Source organism: Cyprinodon variegatus, unplaced genomic scaffold (assembly GCF_000732505.1).
Source record: "Cyprinodon variegatus isolate N-32 unplaced genomic scaffold, C_variegatus-1.0 Scaffold129, whole genome shotgun sequence".
Taxonomy (NCBI): Eukaryota; Metazoa; Chordata; class Actinopteri; order Cyprinodontiformes; family Cyprinodontidae; genus Cyprinodon; species Cyprinodon variegatus.
This window is the reverse complement of record NW_015150582.1, coordinates 768,404-790,960: the sequence shown is the minus strand read 5'-3', so window position 1 is coordinate 790,960 and position 22,557 is coordinate 768,404. Positions and strand designations below refer to the sequence as shown.

The 22,557-nt window shown below is 36.1% G+C and overlaps 2 protein-coding genes across 2 annotated transcripts; one reads left to right on the top strand and one right to left on the bottom strand.

The window, feature by feature from the left end:
- Positions 1–759: 759 nt before the first annotated feature.
- On the top strand, positions 760–6,890 carry LOC107085652 (CLOCK-interacting pacemaker-like). Its single transcript, XM_015376119.1, has 4 exons — positions 760–1,003; positions 2,267–2,383; positions 3,062–3,231; positions 4,468–6,890. Exons 2-4 carry the CDS (start codon positions 2,278–2,280, stop codon positions 5,266–5,268), a joined length of 1,077 nt encoding a protein of 358 aa, XP_015231605.1. The 5' UTR covers positions 760–1,003; positions 2,267–2,277; the 3' UTR covers positions 5,269–6,890.
- A 2,326-nt stretch (positions 6,891–9,216) lies between these two features.
- On the bottom strand, positions 9,217–12,606 carry zdhhc22 (zinc finger, DHHC-type containing 22). Its single transcript, XM_015376073.1, has 3 exons — positions 12,497–12,606; positions 10,526–11,083; positions 9,217–10,443 (listed from the first exon to the last, which is right to left on the bottom strand). The coding sequence occupies exons 2-3, from the start codon at positions 11,079–11,081 to the stop codon at positions 10,166–10,168; spliced, it is 834 nt and encodes a 277-aa protein (XP_015231559.1). The 5' UTR covers positions 11,082–11,083; positions 12,497–12,606; the 3' UTR covers positions 9,217–10,165.
- Positions 12,607–22,557: the final 9,951 nt, after the last annotated feature.

Below are 22,557 nucleotides of genomic sequence, written 5' to 3'. Positions count from 1 at the left end.
ACAAGTTTGTAAATAGAATTTGTCCTGCGGACTTGCACAAACCCTAGCCTGGTGAGCAATTTTTGGCAACTTGCAGCCTTGCCCATTCCTATATAATATATATAGGAATATATTATACTATATAATATAATATGACATAATATGGGGCTGCTAGCACTGCTGCCTTACAGCAAGAAGGTTCCGGGTTTGATTCCCGGCCCGGGGTCTTTCTACATGGAGATTGCATGTTCTCCCTGAGCATCAGTGAGTTCCCTCCGGGTACTCCCACTGGCCTGTCCAGGGTGTGCCACGCCTCTCGCCTGTAGATAGCTGGAGATAGGCACCAGCACCCCTCGTGACCCCGCTTGGGATAAAGCATGTCAGATGATGGATGGATGGATAATATAATATAATAATTTTAAAATGTAATGCTATATAAGGAATGCACAAGGTTACATATACATAGATATATAAATATATATTCTATAATAATATATTATAATATATTATATTATATTTATTATATTATATTATATTATATTATATTATATTATATTATATTATATTATATTATATTATATCATATTATGGACAATGTAGACTGACATATGAGTCAATAGAGGGCGCGTTTGCGGCTATGACGTCCGCCGTCCTTCTAGAAAACAACTTCCGCTGTGTCTAGCTGTTGCTAGGACAACAGTAGAAACCTGCTACCTTTTAACGGGCTGTTTAGCCCACTTCAAAGTCTTGCAGGCATAAATTATCATTCGTTCCTTATTTAAAACCCGTTGGGATGTAATAACGCTTACAAATCTAATTTTATATAGTAGATATTTAACAATAAAAGTTCCTTAAAAATTTAAAGGTTACATTTGGTGTGTTAACCTGTAAGACTTATGGAGGGTTAGAATTAATACGGGTAACAAGGCGTGACGGTTAGCTTCGACACTGTCGAGCATTTTCAGCAGCCCGTCGACTGATGACACTACTATCGGATGTCAGTTTGGAAGAAAACCAAATTTTGGTAGGTTTTTCTTAAATACTTCTAGTCACATAGTTAATGGTTTGTTTCTAAATACGTTTTAGCTAACCAAAAGTGGCACTCATCAGCATTACCTAGCTATTTGTGCTAACAGAGATCGAAAGCAGATAGTAAACAGTGAGACGTGCAGTCCGTGTTCGGTAGAGACTAGCAGCAGTTGATGTTTTCGTTTTGCTTCTGTTGAAGTCGGGGTGTCTTTGTAAGATAAAGCTGACTATTTTTAAGAAAGTTGCGGTTGATAAAATATTTTACTTTCAGCAGCTAGATACAATATTCATTTAATACATTTTTACTTTTTTGATGCTTCAACGAGGAAGTGTGTCTTTTTCTTCATGATGAGATATATTATTTTAAAAACTCAGGCCGTCGGAGGATGGCAGGCCATCGATCCAAAAGTCGAATTCTGTAATTTGACCAACTTTGTAACATTACACCAAAGCTAGGGTTATGAAGAGGGTTTACCTGGGAAAAAAAAGGTGTGCAAACTGCACAAAACATGTAAAAAGGGCTTAAATATGCATTCGATGACTATTGTAACGTGTATTTAGGCTACAAAAATAAACGCATACAGTAAAAAGATTGATTGGTAAATAGAATATAATAAAAAAAAATAAAAAAAAGATCAAATATTGTGATGTGTGTGAGAGAAGACAAAACAGGGAGTAAGATTTTGAAATGTTTTAACCGATTGACCTGAAATAATCTGCTTGGCCTAGCTGTGTTATTTTTTAGCATCTATTTTGAAGTGAGTCATTTTAATTATTCCTGGCTGCCTGCAGAAAAAGTATGTGAAATAGGCAAAGATGATTAATCCATAGAAGACCTGCTGTGGATGTTACCCACTCAGATTTTATAACCTCCTAAATAATGTTAGAGTACACTAGCACAAAAAGGCCATAAAGTAATAATTTGAAGGGTCAAATAATGATAATTCTTGTTGATTAACTGCTCTTAAAAAAAAAAAAAAAACAAGCTTACCGGTATGTCTGAGGTACCCTATGTACTCTATAACTTGTAATTGAAGTGTATAATGATTAAATTATTAACCTTTCTTGGAATAAATGTATGGAATTAAACCAATAGTTGCATCGTGCTTGCTCAAATAGATCAAATGCTATTTATTTTATATTATTGCCCTTGAGTTGTGTCTGTGTCCTAGGAAATCCTAAGCTTAAGAGATAGCTCATAGAAGTGTTTCTGTGCAAACAGATCAGTTTAAACTTGTTTTGTTTTTTTGTTTCCCAGCATATATCAGAATGAGCAGTTTCAGCAGACCAGGCTCACAAAGAGGGCCGCCCTTCACAAGGACACCGCTGTTGAGAATGTCAAAACAAGACCTTGAGAGAGATTCAGGATTCTCAGGTTTGTTAAGTCTACTTTTACAAGATTTTAACATGTTGCTTTTTTTTCCCATATTGAAGTGCCTAGAAGACTTTAGTCAAAAATATAAAATCCTTTGGATTTAAACAGTTTAAAGTTGCATGAACATTATCATCTCCACATAAAGTGCTGGAGTGTTGTTTTTAAATGTAATCTGACCAAAATTGAGATCCTGTGAGTTTTTAAGTTAAAAGCTTTTTTGTTTTGTTTTTTAACACAAGAATGAAAATGTTGAACATTGAAACGATGCTGTTTTGAGGATGGATACTCAAATCATCACTAAAAATAAAAGCATCAAAGGGGAATAGCTATGTTATTAACAACATTTTTGGATTTTAATAACCTACATGTTTGAATCAACGGCTGAAAATGATACTTTTTTTAAAGAACGTTGTCAAACCTAATCAAAAATGGAGATCTGGGTAGCATTATATGGGTGCACTGAGCCCTAAAGAGGATGGCCTTTACTTATATCACCAAGGCTGACCTGAATTTGTTTCAATCCCCTTCATTAGGTTGATGCTGTCCTCTACAGGGTTGAGAGATCTTTATCTGCATCTGCCAGTGTTTATAGTTCTAATGTTCTGCCTTTCCGCACAAAACACAAACCTGCCTCCTTTCAGCACGATAAGACCCATATGTCGGCCTTCTCATTTTCAGATGCCAGCTCTGAGTACCTCAGCACAGTGGAGGTCACAGACTCAGAAGATGCTGGGAGGAATGGGTCAGTAGTCGGTCATGAACCAGGTGGTCAGCAGGTGGCTGTGATGGGTGGATCATACTCCGGGCTTTCCCCGATGATCATCATGAACAACTTTGTCCTGAAGCAGGTAAACTGGATTATATGCCAGATCTGTGACTGTGCAATGCACTGCTAATAACTCATGTTTAATACAGCATCTTAGACTGGCAGTTTAATTTATTACATTTGAAATTCAGAACAATATTTTTTAAACTAGTAATGTTTTTCAGGCGTTATATAATTCTGGCTTTTGCACAAAAATTTCACCCATCTTCATGTTTCCCAACATCTGCTGGTTTTTGCAAAAAGGCAAAACAATTTGGGAAAAAAAAAAGAGAGAGATGCAGCATGAAAAGTGTTTTGGCCCCGTTTATGTTTTTTCTTTTTTTCCTTAATTTCAGTAGCGCCTATTCTCTGCTGAAACCACTCTCTGTTTATGATATATAATTACTACCAATTAAAATTGTATGTTTTTTGGGGCTCACTGCTGTTTGGCCTTTCATTAAATAAATTAGGAGTACCACAGGCATCCACACATTTCTGTCAGAATTGTATTTTAGTTAAAAATAATCAGTTTTTTTTTTTTAGTCAAAACTGACAAAGGGGATTTCTAAATCTAAAAACCGCTCTGAGTCGATTAGGTCCAACTCATCCATGTTCCACCCCCTGATTTGTAAATGAACAACGGTTTGATTTCAGTGAGATCCATCCAGCAGAGAGCCATAGGAAAGTAAGAATCCAAATTCATCTCATACATTAGGAGGCTGCTTCAAGGCTGAACAACATAAGCAGGTGTCAATGCAGTCTGCTGCTCCTGTTACCCCTGAGCTGGTAACTATAAATAGGCTTATTTCATCAGCCTAGATTCACACTGCAGAAAAATAATTTCACATTAAGAAACAATTTCGTGGTCTCCCACAAGCATAATGTGAAGCATCGCCCAACTCTACAATAGACATAATAGTCTGTCCTGAATTCATTAATAGTCAAAAGTGTCAACTGTTTTGTACGTTGTGTGTTTTTACACTTTGTAGGTTAACTATTTTTTCACTTTTTCCTCCTACATTTTATTATACAATCAGTGGACAATCAGCAGGTCAAATCACCACCTGTTTGGCTTTTCTCCCTCAGTGAAAACTCCATCACCAAAGAACTTTGTTTTAGTGAACTGTTAACCTTTAGGTTTGGTGTTTATTAAAAAAAGAAAGAAAAAAAAAACTGTTGTCATTTCTAAGCATTGTTGATTTGTACCTCACTGTTTGAATAATAATTACATAGTTAAATGGTATTATGAAGTTATTTATTAGCTTATTTTTTTCTCTAGCCATCTTCCTTGGCTCCTCCAGAAAAGCAGTGGGGCTTTCCTTCATCAGTGGAGGTGATGCCCCAATCCCAAGTGGTTCTTCTTCAGCCAGTGGTATCAAATGGCTCTAACTGCTCACCCAAAGCTGGCTCTGACAATACGCGGCAATCTAAAAGCTACACACCTATCCTCAAGTCATACCCCAGAATTGCCCCCTACCCGGTGGATACATCCTCCAAGAAAGTGGGATCATCGATTGCAAATGGAAGAATGGGATATGAGCAGCATCAGAGGAGACCCCATGACCCCCAGAGGCTTGACGTGTCCCCCAGCCCACTGTCAGCTGTGCACATTTCAGCCCAAGCTGTCTCAAGTTTCGAAGCAGCAACCAGCGAAGCTCAGGTTATTGAGAGTCAGGAACAAGATTCCAACAAATCTCTGGCCTCAGATGAAACCAGCTCGTTAATGAACTACACATATGAGGAGCTGAGGACTGTACCCGACGACAACAGCAGCAGCAGCCTGCTTACAGAGAAATATCAGGATCCCATCTCCATCCACAGTAACAAGTTAAAGCGTTTCAGCAATACCTACAACATTCTCAGCAAGTCTGGCCTGCTAGGGATTACGCTGCGCACCAAGCAACTGATCAAGGAAAACAAGCGCACCCAGGGTCAGCTCCACCTTCTGCAGGAGCAAACAGCTTTGCTGCTTGAAGCTCTGAGTAGTGGGGATCCACAGCTGTGGACCAAGCTACAGCTCTCTCTGCAGGACACGGAAACAGAGCATTTCCAGGTTAAAGCTCAGCGTGTCCTAGCGTAACATGTTTGATTGATGTAACCAGCAGTTTTAAATCTGGTTTCAGAAGGATTATTAATGAGGTCAGCTGCTGAATGTGTCACATCGTTATGAAAAACACAGCTAGCCTCTCACTGCTTTATCAGATGGTGGGGGTGTACGGTGCCTTTCAAAGGTTTACAGACACCTTTAAACCTTTTTACATTTTGTCATGTTACAAACACTTCACAAAACAAACAATTAGTTTTTTCTAATGACATTTCTCACCATAGACATCTGCAAAGTCAAAGCATTATGAAAAAGATGCTTTTTAGAAGCATGTGCCTTGCTCAGGGGCACAATAACATTTGATGGGGGAGAGTTGGAATAGACAAGACAACTTTCACATTCTAAGACAGCTGCTCTCCCCACTGGGCCACAGTGATATTATTTTAACGTGACAAAATGTGTGGAGGTTAAAGGGACATAAATACCTGTGTAAAGCACTGTTAACGCTTTTAAATGTAGAATTCAGGAATTTAAAAAACATTTATCACTGCTGGTTGGGCTTGAATCTTAAACACAGCATCTATACTGAATTAGAGTTTTAAAGCATGCCTTCATTTCAAATCTTTGCCTTTTACAAAATATCTGCCTCTGATGTTGCGCAATGGGTGAAAGTGTTTCTTGGAGCAGGACTCTCTGGCGCATCAGTGTCAAACCGAAGTAACGCACGCCTTACAGCCAATAACAAGCCAGATGGATGCATGATGTCTGTCATGCATTTTTAACAAACAGGTTAACGTGTTTTCTGTGTCCAAAATATTCTTTGAATGTTTTGGTAACTACATGAAGAGATGCTTGATTTCTGTAGCTCGCACTCTCAAGCAACAGTTAAATTACACTAAAGAACTGAAGGAAGTGGGACACATTAAACTATAAATAGCATATATTTAAAATAATAAAACTGCCTAAAGATGATTGATCTTTTATGTTTTATTAGCAACAGGCTTGAGTACTGAGACAAGCGAACTGAGATTCAGGCTTATCTAGGTCAGATCCCTTCCTTTCACCTCATCTGGTCTAAAACAGTTCTGTTAAGTGATCTACTTCATTGGGGGTTGCAGTAACAAACAGATGTGTTTGATGTTGGTTTTCAGGATTGTGCCTAGGTCCATGTAATGGCATTCAGAAAGAAGGATCAGGGTAGTTTACTCTTTTTCTCTAATAATATAATAATTCTCTTATAATAATAGTTATTTAAAAGTAGACCTTAATTGGTCCAGATTGGATAACTAAATGAGAAGCCATGTAGATGCCTGAAAACCCAGTTGCCCTAAGTGCTGTTAACTAAAATGTTACATTTATTCAGTATTACATGGGTACCATAATTTTTTTGATTGTGTCAATATAAGTTGCTCTGAAAGGACTTAAGGTACATAACTATCTGTTATTCCTGACTGTACCAGTTGTTTTATTTAAAAAACAACGTGTGCACTAGACAGACTCAGCTTTACAGGAATAGTTCTGACTCAACAGTTTGCATTTAACTAAAGTCCTGCTCCTGCTGAGAATTATGGCCTTCGCAGCAGTGTGCTGAAGTTCAATGTGGCTCATATCATTGGTGGGCTTAAATCTGCATGGGATACATATATATATATCAAGCTGTGCACATGAAAATAAACTGTTTAAAAAAAAAAAAAAGTAAAGATAGGCATGCAAAACTTCTCTGCCTGCTAAAATTGCACAACTCAGGTTTACAAGAGGTTGAACATTTCTAGAAACTTTACATGAGAGTTTAAATGCTGGGGGTTGTAATATTCCAAATTAAAATCTTTGAATGTTAATTTGAGGGAAAAAGTGGTGAAATTTTCTACTAGTCATAACCAAAAATGAAATTAGTATAAACATTTGATTTGTTGTTGATAGATATACATTCAAAACTATACCACGAAAATCTAAATTTCCCCAGATTTATTTCAGTTAAAACTCTATAATAAAACCTCTAATTGTGAAATGCTGCCATGCCATTTGAACACTAGACAGCTTGAAAAGAAACTGCAAACTTCTGAGGCTTAGCAGCTGTAGTTTAATTAAACCCTTTCAGGCCTGGACCTTGTGAAAATCCTGATCCCAGTATTCCAGGGCTCTAGGAATCACCTGTATATGTAATGGAGGAATGCAAATTGCATGAAGGGGAAGAGGCCTTAATTCCCCAGAAAAAAAAAATGTGTGCTATGTGCATGTTATTGGAGAATAGCACTGGCGTACATTAACCTATTTATATTAAATTTATATATTAAATGGAATTTTGCAATTTACACATTTAGCTCTAACAACAAGTGTCATGAGCTGAGTTCAGTTAGATGATATTGGTCTTCTGCATTTGGAAACTTACGTTGACATTGTTTATTTTCAGATTTAGCTCTACTGGAGCGTCTGAAGAGCACACACTGGTTGTCTGTGATGTATTGAACATTTTTCTCAAATGATTTAAAGCCAGAGTTCAAGTTTCAATAAAATTGTAAACTAAGGCACCTTTGTTACTAACAAAAACATTTAGTCTTATAGACATAAAATATATTTTATCCTATGAAAGAATTTATTTTTGCTGATGCATAGACGGTTTATCAGATGTTTTCTTTTATTTATCGGACAAGTTCATCTGATTATTCTTTCTACTATCAATTATACTTTAAATATTAAAAATGTATGTATCTAGAGAAACATATATTTCACGGTTGAAATAAGTTTTTCTCAATTTTAAAGATGTTATTTAGGTGTCAGTATTATTTATTCCTTCTGTGTGACCAAGAATTATGTTAGAGGTGTGACGAATCTTAGGTTGTGACCTGGATAAATTTGCCAGTTTAATGGTGAAATTTGCTCGTCAATCTTCTGTTCTTATTTTATATTTGCTAAGATATTTGAACAGAAATGTAGCAACACCACTGTTGTAGCCATACTATTGTTTAGCTTCTGGATCTGCTGTTGCCATCTTTCTGCTTTCTGTAATTTCATGCTTTATAAGTCTTGATATTTTTTTGTTTTTTTTACAAAATATGACAGCTATAGCTCTTCTTTTAGACTTGCACTTTCCTCCAAGGTTTTTGAGCATTGTGTATTGAAGAAATAATGTGAATATATGTGTTTATTTTAATGCCTGTGCCTTTTAAATGTGTTCATGTTTATGCTTTATATTTTTGTGCAATTATCTTTGATGTGTACACTTCTCTTATGTGGAGGGAAGTTGTATGCAGTCAGGGGAGTCAAAGGATCTATGGTTTTGTTTGTCTTTGGGTTGTTCTATGAAGATGTCCTCAATTGCTTAAATTGTAAAGATAATGGTTGTAATTTTCTTGAAATTTTATTAATAAGTTTTTGGTAGTAATAATTCACAGGGAAGTAAGAGGTGGGATTTTCTGGTGTGTTTTTTGTGAGTTTTTGCGTTGTGTATCTCGTCTTTATCAAACTGTTAGAGACATTTCTCTTATTACTTTTCTAGCAAATGATGTGTCATTAAAGATGAAAAAGAATAACTGCATGGTGTGGTTTTTAAATCCATTAAAACTTTATTGCAATACACAAATAGGCATCATTAAATTCAAAAAGTACGCTTGAAAAACCAAAGTGAATGTAGGTCAACTACTTTAGTTGCAGAAAAAAATGTAAAATAAAAAAAGTTAGGCATCTAGTAGCAGATGTATTTTTCACAAGTAAGGATGGCTTGTTGTCCATAAATCCTGGATATTTTAAATCCCAACCCCTCCAACATTTTCTATTTAGAAAGTTTCAACTGAAATCGCATCAGTCATGTTAGTTTGAAAGCTGTTCAGTGTAACATAAAACTGAGTTTATGGAAACGCCTGAGAGATGTGTAAAAAGAATTTAGTCTGTTGCATTGAAAATGTAACTAAATAAATCTTTTAATGATATATCTATAGATATAGATATATTACACAAATGTGAAATCAGTTTGTGGATTTTAGTGTTTTTGTCTTAGCTTTGCTAAACATCAAAGAGACAGAAAAAAAACCCTATGCTTTGGATAAAGACTGAGTTTGTTTTTTTTCTATCAAACATAAAACATAATACAGTATATAAAGGAATCATAATGAAGGCATCTACAGTAAAAAGGTATTTCTGGCGGACTCGACCAGAAAGCCTCTTAATCATCTGAAAGCGGTGTGGGATGAGATGAGGAGAGCGGCAAAGGAAGGAACTCAGGACTGGAGGATCTAGCGAGATTGTCCAAAGAGGAATGGTTATCATGAGTTGTTGCATATTTCTAAAACCTTCAGCATAAGAGGCCATTGCTAAAATATAAGCTGAATTTACTGCAAGGTTTCTTTACACATTTTCAAAACTCTGCAAAACAATGAAATCCAAAGTCATTGTTTCTTAAAATAAGTCAAATCTTTCTTGAGTAGAGGAGGTAATGACACACTTTCCAAATGGAACAAGACAATTTTCATTTAAAATAAGATAAAACAATTGCATTGTATTATTTTAAGAGCATTTTATCTATTTATCTTATTTTAAGAGTAAAAATACTCATTCAATTGGAAAATCGTCTTATTTTCTTGCTCAAATTAAGGGGGGAATACCTTTAATTCAAGAAATGTTGACTCATTTCTAGATCGTTTTTGCAGTGAAGGTAAACAGATATGCATGTAGGGTAGGGTGCTGTAAAAATTATTTACTTATCACTTATTTTTTTATTTATCTAATATTGCATTAAGAAATGCCTCTTTAAAGATAAACATGTATGCTTAGCACTTGTCTCACATTGTTAGCATGGCTCCTGGCTTTAAGGGCATGAGGCTAACAGCTATCTTACTACAAGCATCCATACAGATTAGAAAACAGTTTCCACCAACATTCTACAAGTTGAGCCCCTTTTTTGACCAAAATTAAACTTTTTGTGACGAATAGTTGTCCGTCAGTCTTGCTTGAGGTCATCTGTATCTTCAGAGTATGTATCCACTGTTTGCACAGGCAGAATAAGGCCAAGGATCCAGCGGGCACCAAAAACATTCTTGAGGTTTGCTCTCCAAGGGCTGCGATTCTCCACCAGCTCCCCTCTTTGCATCTGACACCAGGTCTGCCCCCGGGCCACCAGTAGCACCTGCTGACAGCAGAAACCTGCACACACCAAGCCGATGCCCAGCCACACATACAGCATCAGCACCAAGAATAGCTGCAGGCCTGAGATTGTGCCTATGAGAAGGAGGATAACAAGAATTGAGATGCGAACCCAGCGAAGATTTGCTTTACTCAACAAATATAACTATAATCTCACCCATGAAGAAGTAACCAGTGGAGAGAGGGAGAAGGGTCAGGAAGGTCAGTGGGTTCTCAAAGGAGATGGAGTACTCGACTGTCAGGAAGGCCACACCAAGAACCAAAGAGTACATGCATGTGCATGAAGTGTAGATGCAGAACATGATAAAGTAGCGCATGTTCTTGTTGCCGATGCAGTTTCCAGTGAAAAAACAGTGATGATCTCTCCTGAAAATAACCTTCTTGCACAGTTTGCAGAAGTGGCGTCCGTTAAGGAGGTAGTGGGCATCCACTTTGTCCGAGCAGTGGGGTGAACACACCGGAATCGCTGTGTCATTGGCACTCTCAGCCGGATATTTGATAGTCATTATGTAATTCCCCAATGCATTAAACATCAGGAAGAGAAAAACAGCTGTGTGAAGGGTTGTCGAGCTCCTCAGCGATGTGTCCGGATTGGGGAAGATAGATGGGATGAAGAGGAAGAAATGTAGTATAAACGTAACTGCAGTGGCCACAAAGAAGTACGCAGGTGCTACAGCATTAAGCAGTCTCAGCTTTAACATTCGGGTGAACATATCTGTAAGAGAGCAAAGCAGAAATTTAGCAGAATAAATCAGAAGCAGCATCTAGTAGAGCACAGCATAGTGAATGATTGTAAACTAAAATACCTGTTAAAAACAAACATCAAAAGTGATATATGCTTATCTTTGTTGTCTGATTAATTTCTAATCCTGATACTCTAAATATAATCAAATGACTAGTTTAAAACAGTGTAAATGTAATAAATAATTTCCCACGTATGGAAAATCTCACAAAAAAATGTTAAAAGAAAGGGGAAAGTATGACAACTGCAGATCTACTAATGCCCAGCAGAATCTAGTAGATCACAAAACAGAGAAGGATTGTGAACTAAAAGAAAATATCTGTTACCTCACTGCCCAGGTGAGGCACAGGGAAAGCAGGGAATGTTTTAATAAGGGAGGCAAAATAGAAGCAAGGCTGTTTTTAGTTGTACCTTACAGAAGGATGTAAAGTGGAAAGTCAAAACATTTTGTCCTAACCAAAGGGAGGAGCAGAGAATATATGTAGCAGAGACTGCTCTAGGAGGATTAGACTAAACAGAAATGTGTTGGCTTGCAAGTAAAATGGAAATATATCACTGCACATTGCCCTGTAAACACAGCCATTACCATGAAGAAAAATTATAAATTGATGGAGCTAAAACAGGGGGATCCTAAAGGAGGACTGTCATTAGCTTTAAAGGACTTGACACTAGGATGGAAACAGTCACACAGCAAATCCTTCCATATGAGAAAGGTTGCTGTTCAAAAACAAGGAAAGACTTGTAGATCCAATTGCAATGAAAGATGGTTTCACCAGGTGGCTGAATTTAAATATCAAGAAATATTTTCTGAGATTCTATTGACATAAATTGCAGAAAATTAAATGTTGTATTCTAATATAACAAGCAACACATATGGTATTTTAAAAATAGTAATAGTGGATGACAATTATTTTTATTTAATTTAAAAGACATACTCTGTTGAGGTCATTAAGAATAGAAAATTGGGAGAATTATACACACAATGTCTGCCTGTGTGACACAGTTTGGTTTTTACAAAATGTGAGTCAAGAAACATAACTCTGTGGTTGAAAGGAACTCATTTCTGAGAAAATTAGGGTCTAGGGACTCCCAGGTGCCACTGAGAATACTAAGAATATCTCATCCTTGTTCTAGAGGTCTACTAACCTACAGCACGAACAAGCTCTGGAGATGAAAAAGCTTCAGACTAAGATGTAAACTTTAAAACTAAATCTATCATTAGTAAACAATGTGAATGGAAGCTCTGTCTGATAGACAATTTAGACATTTTCTCCTCATTAATATTTCTATGGTACCCTAGAAAGATCTGCATTGTTTTCAGTGGTAACCGACAATATCTTTATTTTCTCTAATCTATCTCGATGGGAACAGTAGAGCCTACTGTACCTGCAGCTGTCAAAAAGCCGGGGAGCTGTCCTTTCAGCACCACGGAGCCTCGGCTCGGTGCCCTGTTTCCTCTTTCGAAAGCAGGCAAGAAAACGTCTTTATTCGTCCACTTTAAGGATGTCATCAATAAGGTGTCCGCTTGTCTGTCTAATGCCCCCTGCTGGCCTGGATATGTAAGCAATCACAATCAAACTATCACTGCACCAAGTGCACCAATATAACTTGTATGTTGCATTATAAACCACCACTATGCTATTTCTATTACTTTATTTTACATAATAGTATTGTTTTTTTATCTTTAAATATCTTGAAGATAACCTGATACATAAAACTGTTACTATAATACTGCTGATTACAACTGTACTTCCTCTAACAATAATTATATCAGTAATAAAAATGGCAGTTGCTGATAAATAAATAATCTAGTTTCATTTCTTAACCTAATTTATTTGATCAAGATTTATCTAACCTGTTTCTCTAGGTTTAAATTTTAGTTTCTTTCTAGTTTTCAGCTCTGGATTAATGCATATAGTTAATGTGAAAAAGTGTTTGTGTGAAAAGGAAAATGCAAAATAAATCGATTCCATATATCATTTTATTAAGGGGTATTGGAATAAAGGGGGACTACATGAAAACGCACACTACACTTTAATAGCTGTTATCCATCAAATATTTCTTAAATCTTGTGTTACATTTTTCCACTTCATCACTTTTTATTACTTTATGTTAATCTATCTCAAAACTCAAAATAAAACACAGTATTATTGGTCGCTGTTATTTGGAAAAATAATGTGGAGATGCTCAAAGGGAATGAGTGAAATTTGTATGGTATGTAAGAAAATACTGATTCCTGAAATTAGTGACTTTACAAGTGCGATCCAGCAGGGGGCGAACCAGTCTCAGTGATGAACCCTCCTCATGTAAGCTGTCAGTTTAAACCCTGCAAATGGAATATAGCAACACCTTCAAAATAAAATGAAATTACCTTGGATACAAGACCGCTCTCTATTTTTACACACAAGAAACACGTTTATACACCAACTTGGTGTAAAGCTGGAGAGATTTTTTCACCAAACTACTCTGGTGCTTCATGAAAAAAAATCATCATTGCAAAAAAGCATCCAATTCTTGCTGTTTACAGGCAATACTCTGCTATAATCAAATTATATTTCTACATATTTACTTAAACATATTTTTTGTGTAAAAGTGTTTGAAAAAAAGTGAAATCTTTAGAATATTAGAAAGGAGAGGCTAATTGTTTTGTCATTTAATATATGTGCTCATAACTTTAATAGTTTCAACATGAAATTTTTATTATAGTTTTTCTAAACCTCAGACTGACTTGTCTGTTCTGTGTCTGCCAGACGTCTGCTACACATACATGAATATAATTTAAGATCTAATAAGGATTTATTTAAGATGCAGTAGAAGAAAAATATTTTCATTAAAATTGGGCAAGTCATTTGGACATTAATTATTTAATCGCAATGGTCAATGTTATTAGAGTTTCAATCCAAAAATGTTTAATAATTATAATAAATAAAAGCTTTGAGAGTTTTTTTTTCTTTAAAGGCCTATATTAAAGCTCAGTTTTTCATGCCTGTGCATAAAAAAAATATTAGATGTATCTTTGGTAAATATTGAGTGATTTCAAGTTACAGCAAATATGTAACTAGCCCAGTAAAAAAATATATTATAAACTAGTTAAATAAATTGGTACAAAACCTCAGCTGTTTACCGTGCTGCTCATCTTAATCCTTAATCTTATTGCTTTATTGATTATTAAGCTCCTTTCCTTGGCGATGATTTCCATTCTGAAAGACAGCTTCTGCAATGCACCTACAATTAAATAGAATAAATCATTATTCTATTTAATTGTATGACTCTATAAGTAAATGTTTGAACTGAATCAACAAGCTTTATGCAGCATGCTCGATTGATGAGAGCTATTTTTTCCCAAAAGAAATATTCACTTATGATAGTAGTTGTGAGGGAAGCTGCTTTACATGACATAAAATCTCCTGTTCGTGTTCGGCTGCACACAGATTGGGAAGCAGGATGTTGTAATCAGGAAAACTCGGAATAGAACATTTAAGATGTCTCACACTGACAAAATATTGATTCACATTTGCTCATTGGTTAACTGGTTGACTGGAAAGCTATGTTACTCACAGAACTGTTAAATAAACCTAATGAGTCTGGCTTTAAATGAAGATTTTGTAGACTGCACTTATTCATTCCAGCTCAAGTGTTAAATTTAAAGTACCTTATAAACTGTTGATATACCTTAAACTTGGAGAGATGCTTTTTTTTGTTTGTTTTTTTATAGATTAAACACAACAGCAAAAATAAATGTGGATTTCACCATCCTGGAGAGCAATATCAGCTGTGCTGCTTGCAGATCAACACCCTTGTTTATGCATGCTGGAGACCGGCCCGTTTTCCAGTGTAGTCCTGTTTCTCTGAACGTGACTGGCTGGATGTGCTCTCCTCATCCTCTGACATGGGAGCTGGCTCGGAGCTCATCCGCCTGGCTGTGTGTTTCAGCTGCTTTTTATATCTCTGCTTCTGTCTCCTTAAACCCCAGTCAGCCTCAGCAGATGGCCGCTCACACTGAGCCTGGTTCTGCTGGAGGTTTCTTCTTGTTAAAAGGGAGTTTTTCGTCTCCACTGTCGCTACAAGCATGCTTAGTGTGAGGGATTGCATTTGAGTCAATGAGTCACTGCAATCAACTGGTTTTCTTTAGATTAAAAACTCTGGATGAATTTGACTGCGTGATCTGGTTGAACTGTAAAGTGCCTTGAGATGACTTGTGTTGTGAATTGGTGCTATATAAATAAACTGAATTGGATTTATTTTTTATTTGCCATTTTCTTATCTACAAAAGGTTTCGAGCTAATTCAGATAGATGGGAGGAATGTTCCAGTTTTACCAGAGCTTCTCAGCTAGGCACTGTATATGTCTGAACTTTTAATTGGGTCATCCAAACATGTGCATATGCTTTGATCTAATCCATTTCAATGTAGCTCTTGGCAGATGTTTAGGGCTGGTGCTCTTTTGGAAAGTGAGTCTTTGTCAATTTAAGGCTCCAACAGGCTTTCTTTTAAGATTTGGCTTTTATTAATATTGCCGTTAACGGCTAAAAGCTCCCCCGTACTTGCTGGAGATAAGCATCCCCACAATATGACCTCTGCCACAACCATGTAGCACAGTGTTTTTATTGTTATATGCAGTGCTGTAATATCTATAGGTTCAAGCTTCATTGTGTCTGAACAGAGCTCCTCCATCTACATGTCTACTGTCTCCACTACATAACATCTGCAAAAAGGGTACTGTAAATGAAATTTCTCAAAATCTTCTATCAACAATCTTTCTCTTTTTTCCACTTTCAGAAACTTTTCTTCCATAAATGCCAGGGTTGTGAAGTGTAAAACTACATCTCTTCACCTGCTCTGTGGATCCAGTTAACTTGGTTTTCTTGGTTTGTTCTTTAATTAACGTTCTCCTGCCAGGCAGTCAGTTGACATGTAGGGCCATGACTGACACTACAACATTTCTAAAGGACTTTTATGATTGTAGGTAGAAAACTAGATGTGTTTCTATAAATAAGTAATAGTAAGCACAAATCTTTAACAATTAATCTTATTTACAATTAAATCTTTTACTATATATTCCTGAGCATATAGATTGATTTTTTTCTACTTCCCACTTCAGTTTTTAAACTTGTATACCCATTAATAATCTCTAAAAATATTAATTTTGTTGAGATTCGTGAATATTTGCCTCTTAACAATAATTCAAAGTTATTTTTCTGTTACTTGTTTTCAATTTACAGCAATATACTGTCAAGCTTTATTACAATAAACAAACTGTAAAAAGAAAAACAAAAAAAAACCTGTAAATTAATGGTGTCCCTGCTGTTAGTAATTTATTTTAATTTAATATACATACATATATATGCCTATATATTCCTGAGCATATAGGTCGATTTTTTTTACTTCCCACTTTTTTACTTCCCATTTAATTTTTTGATTTATGAATATTTGCTTTATGTCTTGCAAAATCAAATTAAAAGGAAAGTAATTCGCAGACGCTCCCTGAGCAGCCTGTTTTTGCTGGTGGTAATAATTGTCAGACGGTCTCTTAGTGGGTGGGAGTTTCTCTTGGTCTTTCTAGAGGAAAAAAAAACGCAGCATCCTCATCACCAGCACTAGACGCCAGCGACCAGGAAGCTCCGAGAGGTGAGGAATATGAAATTTAAATGATCCGTTCAGCGATCCAAATGCGCTCTTAGAGGGTTTATAGCGCCTTTTATTGCGCAAGCGTCTTTATGAACTGGCACCACAGGGAGAGCCCTTCCCCTGTTTTCTGCGGCACACAGGGGAAGGTTGAGTCGCCAAGAAATGTTTGATTAGTAAAGAACAGCTCATTGGGTTATATCATAAATATGAGGAAGGCATGGAAATGGGGTGAACGATAAAAAAAAAAAAAGTTCATTTTGCGGGTAGATGTTGCTGAGGATGATGATGATAATGATGATGCTCCTGGCAACGTGTCAGATCTCTACACCCAAAGCAGGTGCATCATTTGTTCCTCCCACTCTTAACACCTATTGTTCCTCATGAGAACCCAGCATTAGGATAACTGGTTTTACTGTTTTTTATTCTAAGAAATGAGAAAAGCTGTGAAGCTTTCATTAAAGCTGCATTGCTCTTAATGCTGTTCCTGCTGCCTTTCAGTCTGGACTCTGCTGAAATCACAGACACAAAGCCATTGCTGGTCACCTGACCAAACAAACATATTGTTGATGTTTTTTAATAATCTCCATATACAATGATTACTCTACATATGGATCCCTTCAACATTTTCACATGTTGATAGATTACAACTGCAAAGTTTTTGGGAAACAAAAGGCGATTGATGCATGGCTTCTAAAAAAAATTTAACAAATTTAAAATGTCTGATTAACATTTATAATCAGCCTCCCTGTTTTTTTGCACAAATCAGGATTGAGTCTTTTGGGTTATGTTTCTGGCGCTTTAACAAATGCTGTAAGATTAAATGGATGATAAGTAGAATTTAATTGGAAAAGGCTCCACACAGCAGTTTATGGTTTTATGTAAAAACTCTGCAAGTGTTAAGTCTTTGAAACCTTAAATAGGATATTATTCTCAGAACTGCACACAGCAATGATCCTTTCAGCAGATTCTGTTACCTGAGCTGTGCGTCTCTTTTGAGCTCATCCAAAGTAATGATTAACCTTTTACCTTCCGCTGATTCGTTCATTCTACTCCTAACCTGTCCATGTGAATAGATGCCAATGTTGAAAAGATGTTCGCATTTGATTTGATTCATGGTTATCAGAGTAGAGGTGCTGAATACTAAAACATGTCACTTTTTTAATACATTTATTTTATGCACTACTTTGTGTTGCTTTTATACATTGTCAGCACAACACAATGCCAACTACCAGTTATAATGTAAAAAAAAAAATCCCATTTATGTCATTTGTAACTAACCATGGGGAAGGGAGATGACCTTAATAAATGCCAGATTTATACTCACTTCTGACATTTTAGCAGGCCAGAACCCTAACCACGTCACACCATTATGGGAGCTTTGAAAACTAATCTAGCAATGTCGGCAGACATCTGTGAAAGAGCTGACTGCATCTGATAACATTAGGTAAATGACAGTGATGATAGTAATTAGTGTTGTTCATTAGAACAGAGGAAGTGGATACTGTTTCCAGGCACCCGTTTGTGTATCATTGCATCATCCTAAAATAGAAATATTTCCTCGTGTTATTCAGACTCTAAAATCCACAAAAATAGACCGTTTCCTTGGAGCTTGCTGCGGCTGAAAAACCAATAACCGGAGATGGATTCATTGAAGGATAAAAGTATAACCTTTCCTCTGAACCCTTAAGAACCAAAATGTTGTTTCATAGGTTTTATAATTGTTCATAGCCTCTGATGCACTCAGATGGAATTAGGGCCAGATGTGTAAGTAAAGGGCCTCGTAAAAGAATTAACACTCATTTGACCTTTTCTCATCTGCTCACTTTACAAACTTTGTTATCTTATGAAGTAGAATACTTTAAATTGACAAATTATTGTGAAACGAAGTAAGAAACCATTAAAGTAACATGCAACTTCTGAAGATTATTGACTGCGCTCTTTTTATTTAGGGCTACCCGGTTAAAGATGGATTGCTTGTATTTCTTGTTTAAAATCGTTAAAAAATGTTTTTTGATCTACCCTAATTAACTACTTTGAGGTCCTCTTTCATTTGACATTGCAATTATTTGCCTTGAAATTAAACTACAGTTTATGTCTGTCGTTCTGCACATGCACGTGCTACTGTTTCCATTTTCTCTGACTTTTTAATTACTTTTAAAATGTGATCTATCCCTGGGAAAGAAAAATTGCACTCTGATGCCCCTAAGGAAAAGGAAACAAATGGATACTCGTCATCCTCAAGTAATCACACAGGCATTAATATTTCAGGCAGTTTTAAGCTGAGAATAATTTAAAAAAAAAAAAAAAAAAAGCTAGCATACACAGAAAGATGAACGTGCAACACTGATGTTAATGTTATATGTGGGTTAATTTAAAGCTTCTTATATGTCGCTAGTTTAACAAGGCAGTCAAGAATACAGCCGAAAGATATAGTGTAATAATTTTATAAGGCGCTGTCCACCTAAGTGAATAATGGTGATGGCAAAGTCCACGGCAAAAACATAAGCTAAAAATTTGCATTTGAAGGTGGTAAATTGGAGACCTGACAAACTAAAACCCTGTTGAGGGATTTAAAAAACACTTTGCTGAAAGTGACTACTTGAAGCAAAAATTTTCATTTGTTTTAATTTCAACTATAGATCGGGTCTATCTGATCTAGGAAACTATCATTGGGTTTGGGTTATTCCCCCCTAAACACCAGAAGTCAGTTAGACGTTTGTTTTTAGCATAAATCGGGTCTGTCTGTCATAGTCTTGGTTTAGTCCAGAAATAGTTGTGAACATTGGGCTGTTTGGTCAGTGTGATTTTGTCCCATTGTAGTCCGATAAGAACTGTTTTTTCAATGATCTAATAATTACAGCTGTAGGAGCTAATTATTTTTTGTTAATAATTAAAAATATTTTTTGTTTTTGTGCATAATCTAGCTAAGTTTATTTTGCTTTATTGTTTGATATCTGTTATGAGATTATGGTTTTTTTGGTTATTTAGTCATGTTCCTTTGTTTTTGGTTAGTTATGATTAATTTAGGTGAATTATTTTTTATAAATAGGCAGTCAATGGTAGGACCAGCATGCATCTGGGTGGGTGTATGGTTTTTTACCAGCGCAAGAGAAACATTGAGGACATTTTTTTGTTTGTTTGTTTGCTTGCCTGAGGAAAAAATAAACTGAGAAAAATAAAGGAGTTTACCTGCAACATTTTTCTTTTGCCTTCGTAAAATAAGTCCATCTGTGGCCTTTGTGGATTTCCACTTTTTTGCGTCATCAAAGCTGGGCCACAACAACAGCTTTTCAACTTTCAATTTTTAACTAAATGTAGATGTTGTTTGGACATAAACCATGTAATCTATTCAATGTCTTTAACACACATTTTGCTTGGTGGATCTTTTCCTTACAACCCATATTCCAGTTGGATGTTTCATTAACCTTTTAGTGGGTGAGAAGAAACCTGTCCTCTCAATCTATGTTTAATTTCAGCTGCTCACTCTTATCTTTTGTTCCACACTGCCATTCACCCAATACATATTTATTGGACTTATTCCTATTAAAATCCACAGTTAGTGAGAAGCTTCTAGTTATCCTGTTAAAAAAGTACCACATCATCATCTGCATAAGGAAGCGCCTTTCTGTTTTCTGGTCCATTTTAGATGGGTTCTTTTTGTGTCACATAATTTAAAGATTCCTTGTAATTCGTTGTGATTTTATGTTTGTATTTACTGTTTAAGGCGTAACTAAACCCGATAAAATGTATGACCCCACCCGAAAGCTTAAAAAACGTGATGAAAGCAAAATGAAGGCCAAAGGGAACACTCAAAAGTGGCCATAAGCAAAGGAGGCTAGGTTAAGCGACGGTAGGGCCAAGATGAGGGAAATTGATAGTAATTTTTGTAATTTTGACATGACTAAATATTAATAATGAAATAAATACTACACTCGATACTATACTATACTATACTATACTATACTTGTATGCAAGGCTCTGAGGTAAATATGGTAACTTTTTTAACCCACAGGAAAATACAACTCCAGTAGCCACGTCTTAACCCATAGAGGGCAGTACTAATTCAGTTTTAGGATAAAAATGTGCAGAATCAGAATATACAAGGTAACATAAATACAGCACCGTTAATGCCTGATTTAGATATACATAAAAGCTGATCTGGGATTTAGTTACATTGTAAGCCTCTGTTCGGAAAGAAATATTTCCGTATTTTGTATTAGAGCTGATCAAGAAAGGACTCTCTGTAATTTTTATAAATTATCATAATTGAAGCATGCAAGGACAGGGTGTAAAACATTTGATCAAGGGAAAGCAAAATTAGAAATGGAATATATGCACATGTAGGAGCGACCATGGATTTCTTTCACCTGTCATACCGTCATCCTCCTTTAGACTTTCCCATGTGTTCACTCTGATGGTGATGATTCCAGTGCTAGTTATTATTGGGAGTGAGATATGAAGTGTTGTATGTATTCTGTTTATCTCAGTGTGAATACGAAAATAATTTATCTCCCAGATGATTAATGTGACTGACTGTGCAGGATGATTGCATCATAGTTGTGTTCATGCGAGTCATCTCCCCAGCCACATGTCTCAAGCTGCTCTATAGAAATGAAACTGTCAGATAGCACTTTGGCAAAACCCTTTTTTTTGACAGAAAATCGAACACAAACAGAGGCTTTATGATGAAACCTCTATTTGTTTTCCATCTGTCTTTTAAGCCCAGCTGTTCTGCTCTTCAGGCTCTGCTTTGTTCTTTTTACTTCTGGTGGTGGAGTGTGGACTCCCTGCTACTTAGAATTCAAGCTGTGAGGTTTTCCTCTTCCACAGGGGTCCATTGAATTAATGCCGATGGATGCAGCCTCATCACTCATGTATACAGACTAACAAAGATTTGTCGGTAATTCATCATAAATACTACAAATGGCATCAAATATTCATGAGTCGTATTCGATTGATTACTTTCTAGTGGTTGCTATGTCTGAAAAACTGGTAATTTTCATCTTTTCTTGGTTTGTGTGAAACTAAAAATGCAACCACCTCGTAGAAATTGATATTAAACTTGAAGATTTTTGGAAGGAGCAGTGTATTTAAAAGCATTTTTTAAATCTATGGAAGAAATATAGTCTCTTTAGAATAACATCTTTTTAAATCATACATTTAACCCTTAATTTGATCCTTTATTGGTATGTAATTGATGTTTGATTTTTTTTTCACCTGCAAAAATTAAACAGCAATAAAAAATATTTGCAATAATGTACAACAGGAAGAGCAAATCCACTTGGTCCTTATGTTTGTTTTATTTAACTTAGCCAATGAAAAACGCTCATTTGAACACATGACTCATCATTGGGGTCAGATGGGTTTCTTAACAGTAAGCTGGTGGCATCCCAGGTCTGATCAGATCAGTCTAACATTTTACTTGTTACGCTTTCATCAAAGTACCTCTTGGTCTTGAAATGGTACTTTTAAGGTGCCACAGAAATTCAGTCTAATTTAGTGCTGAAGACAGCAAATTTTGGGAATCCAAGCCTCAGTCATTTACAGTATAATGCCCACTGTCAAAAATAAATACATTTTTGCTGCCATATCTTTTCTGGTGAATTTGTGCAGTTGAATTTCTTGCAGGGGATTTTTTTTTTTGTATATGCAAATTTTGCAGTTGTATATTTCCTTGCAAAATGTTGCTATAAAATTCATCCATCCATCCATCTTCCGCCACAGTTATCCCAAGCAGGGTTGCGAGGGGTGCTGGTGCCTATCTTAAGCTACCTATGAGCGGGAGGCGGGGTACACCCTGGACAGGTTGCCAGTCCATCG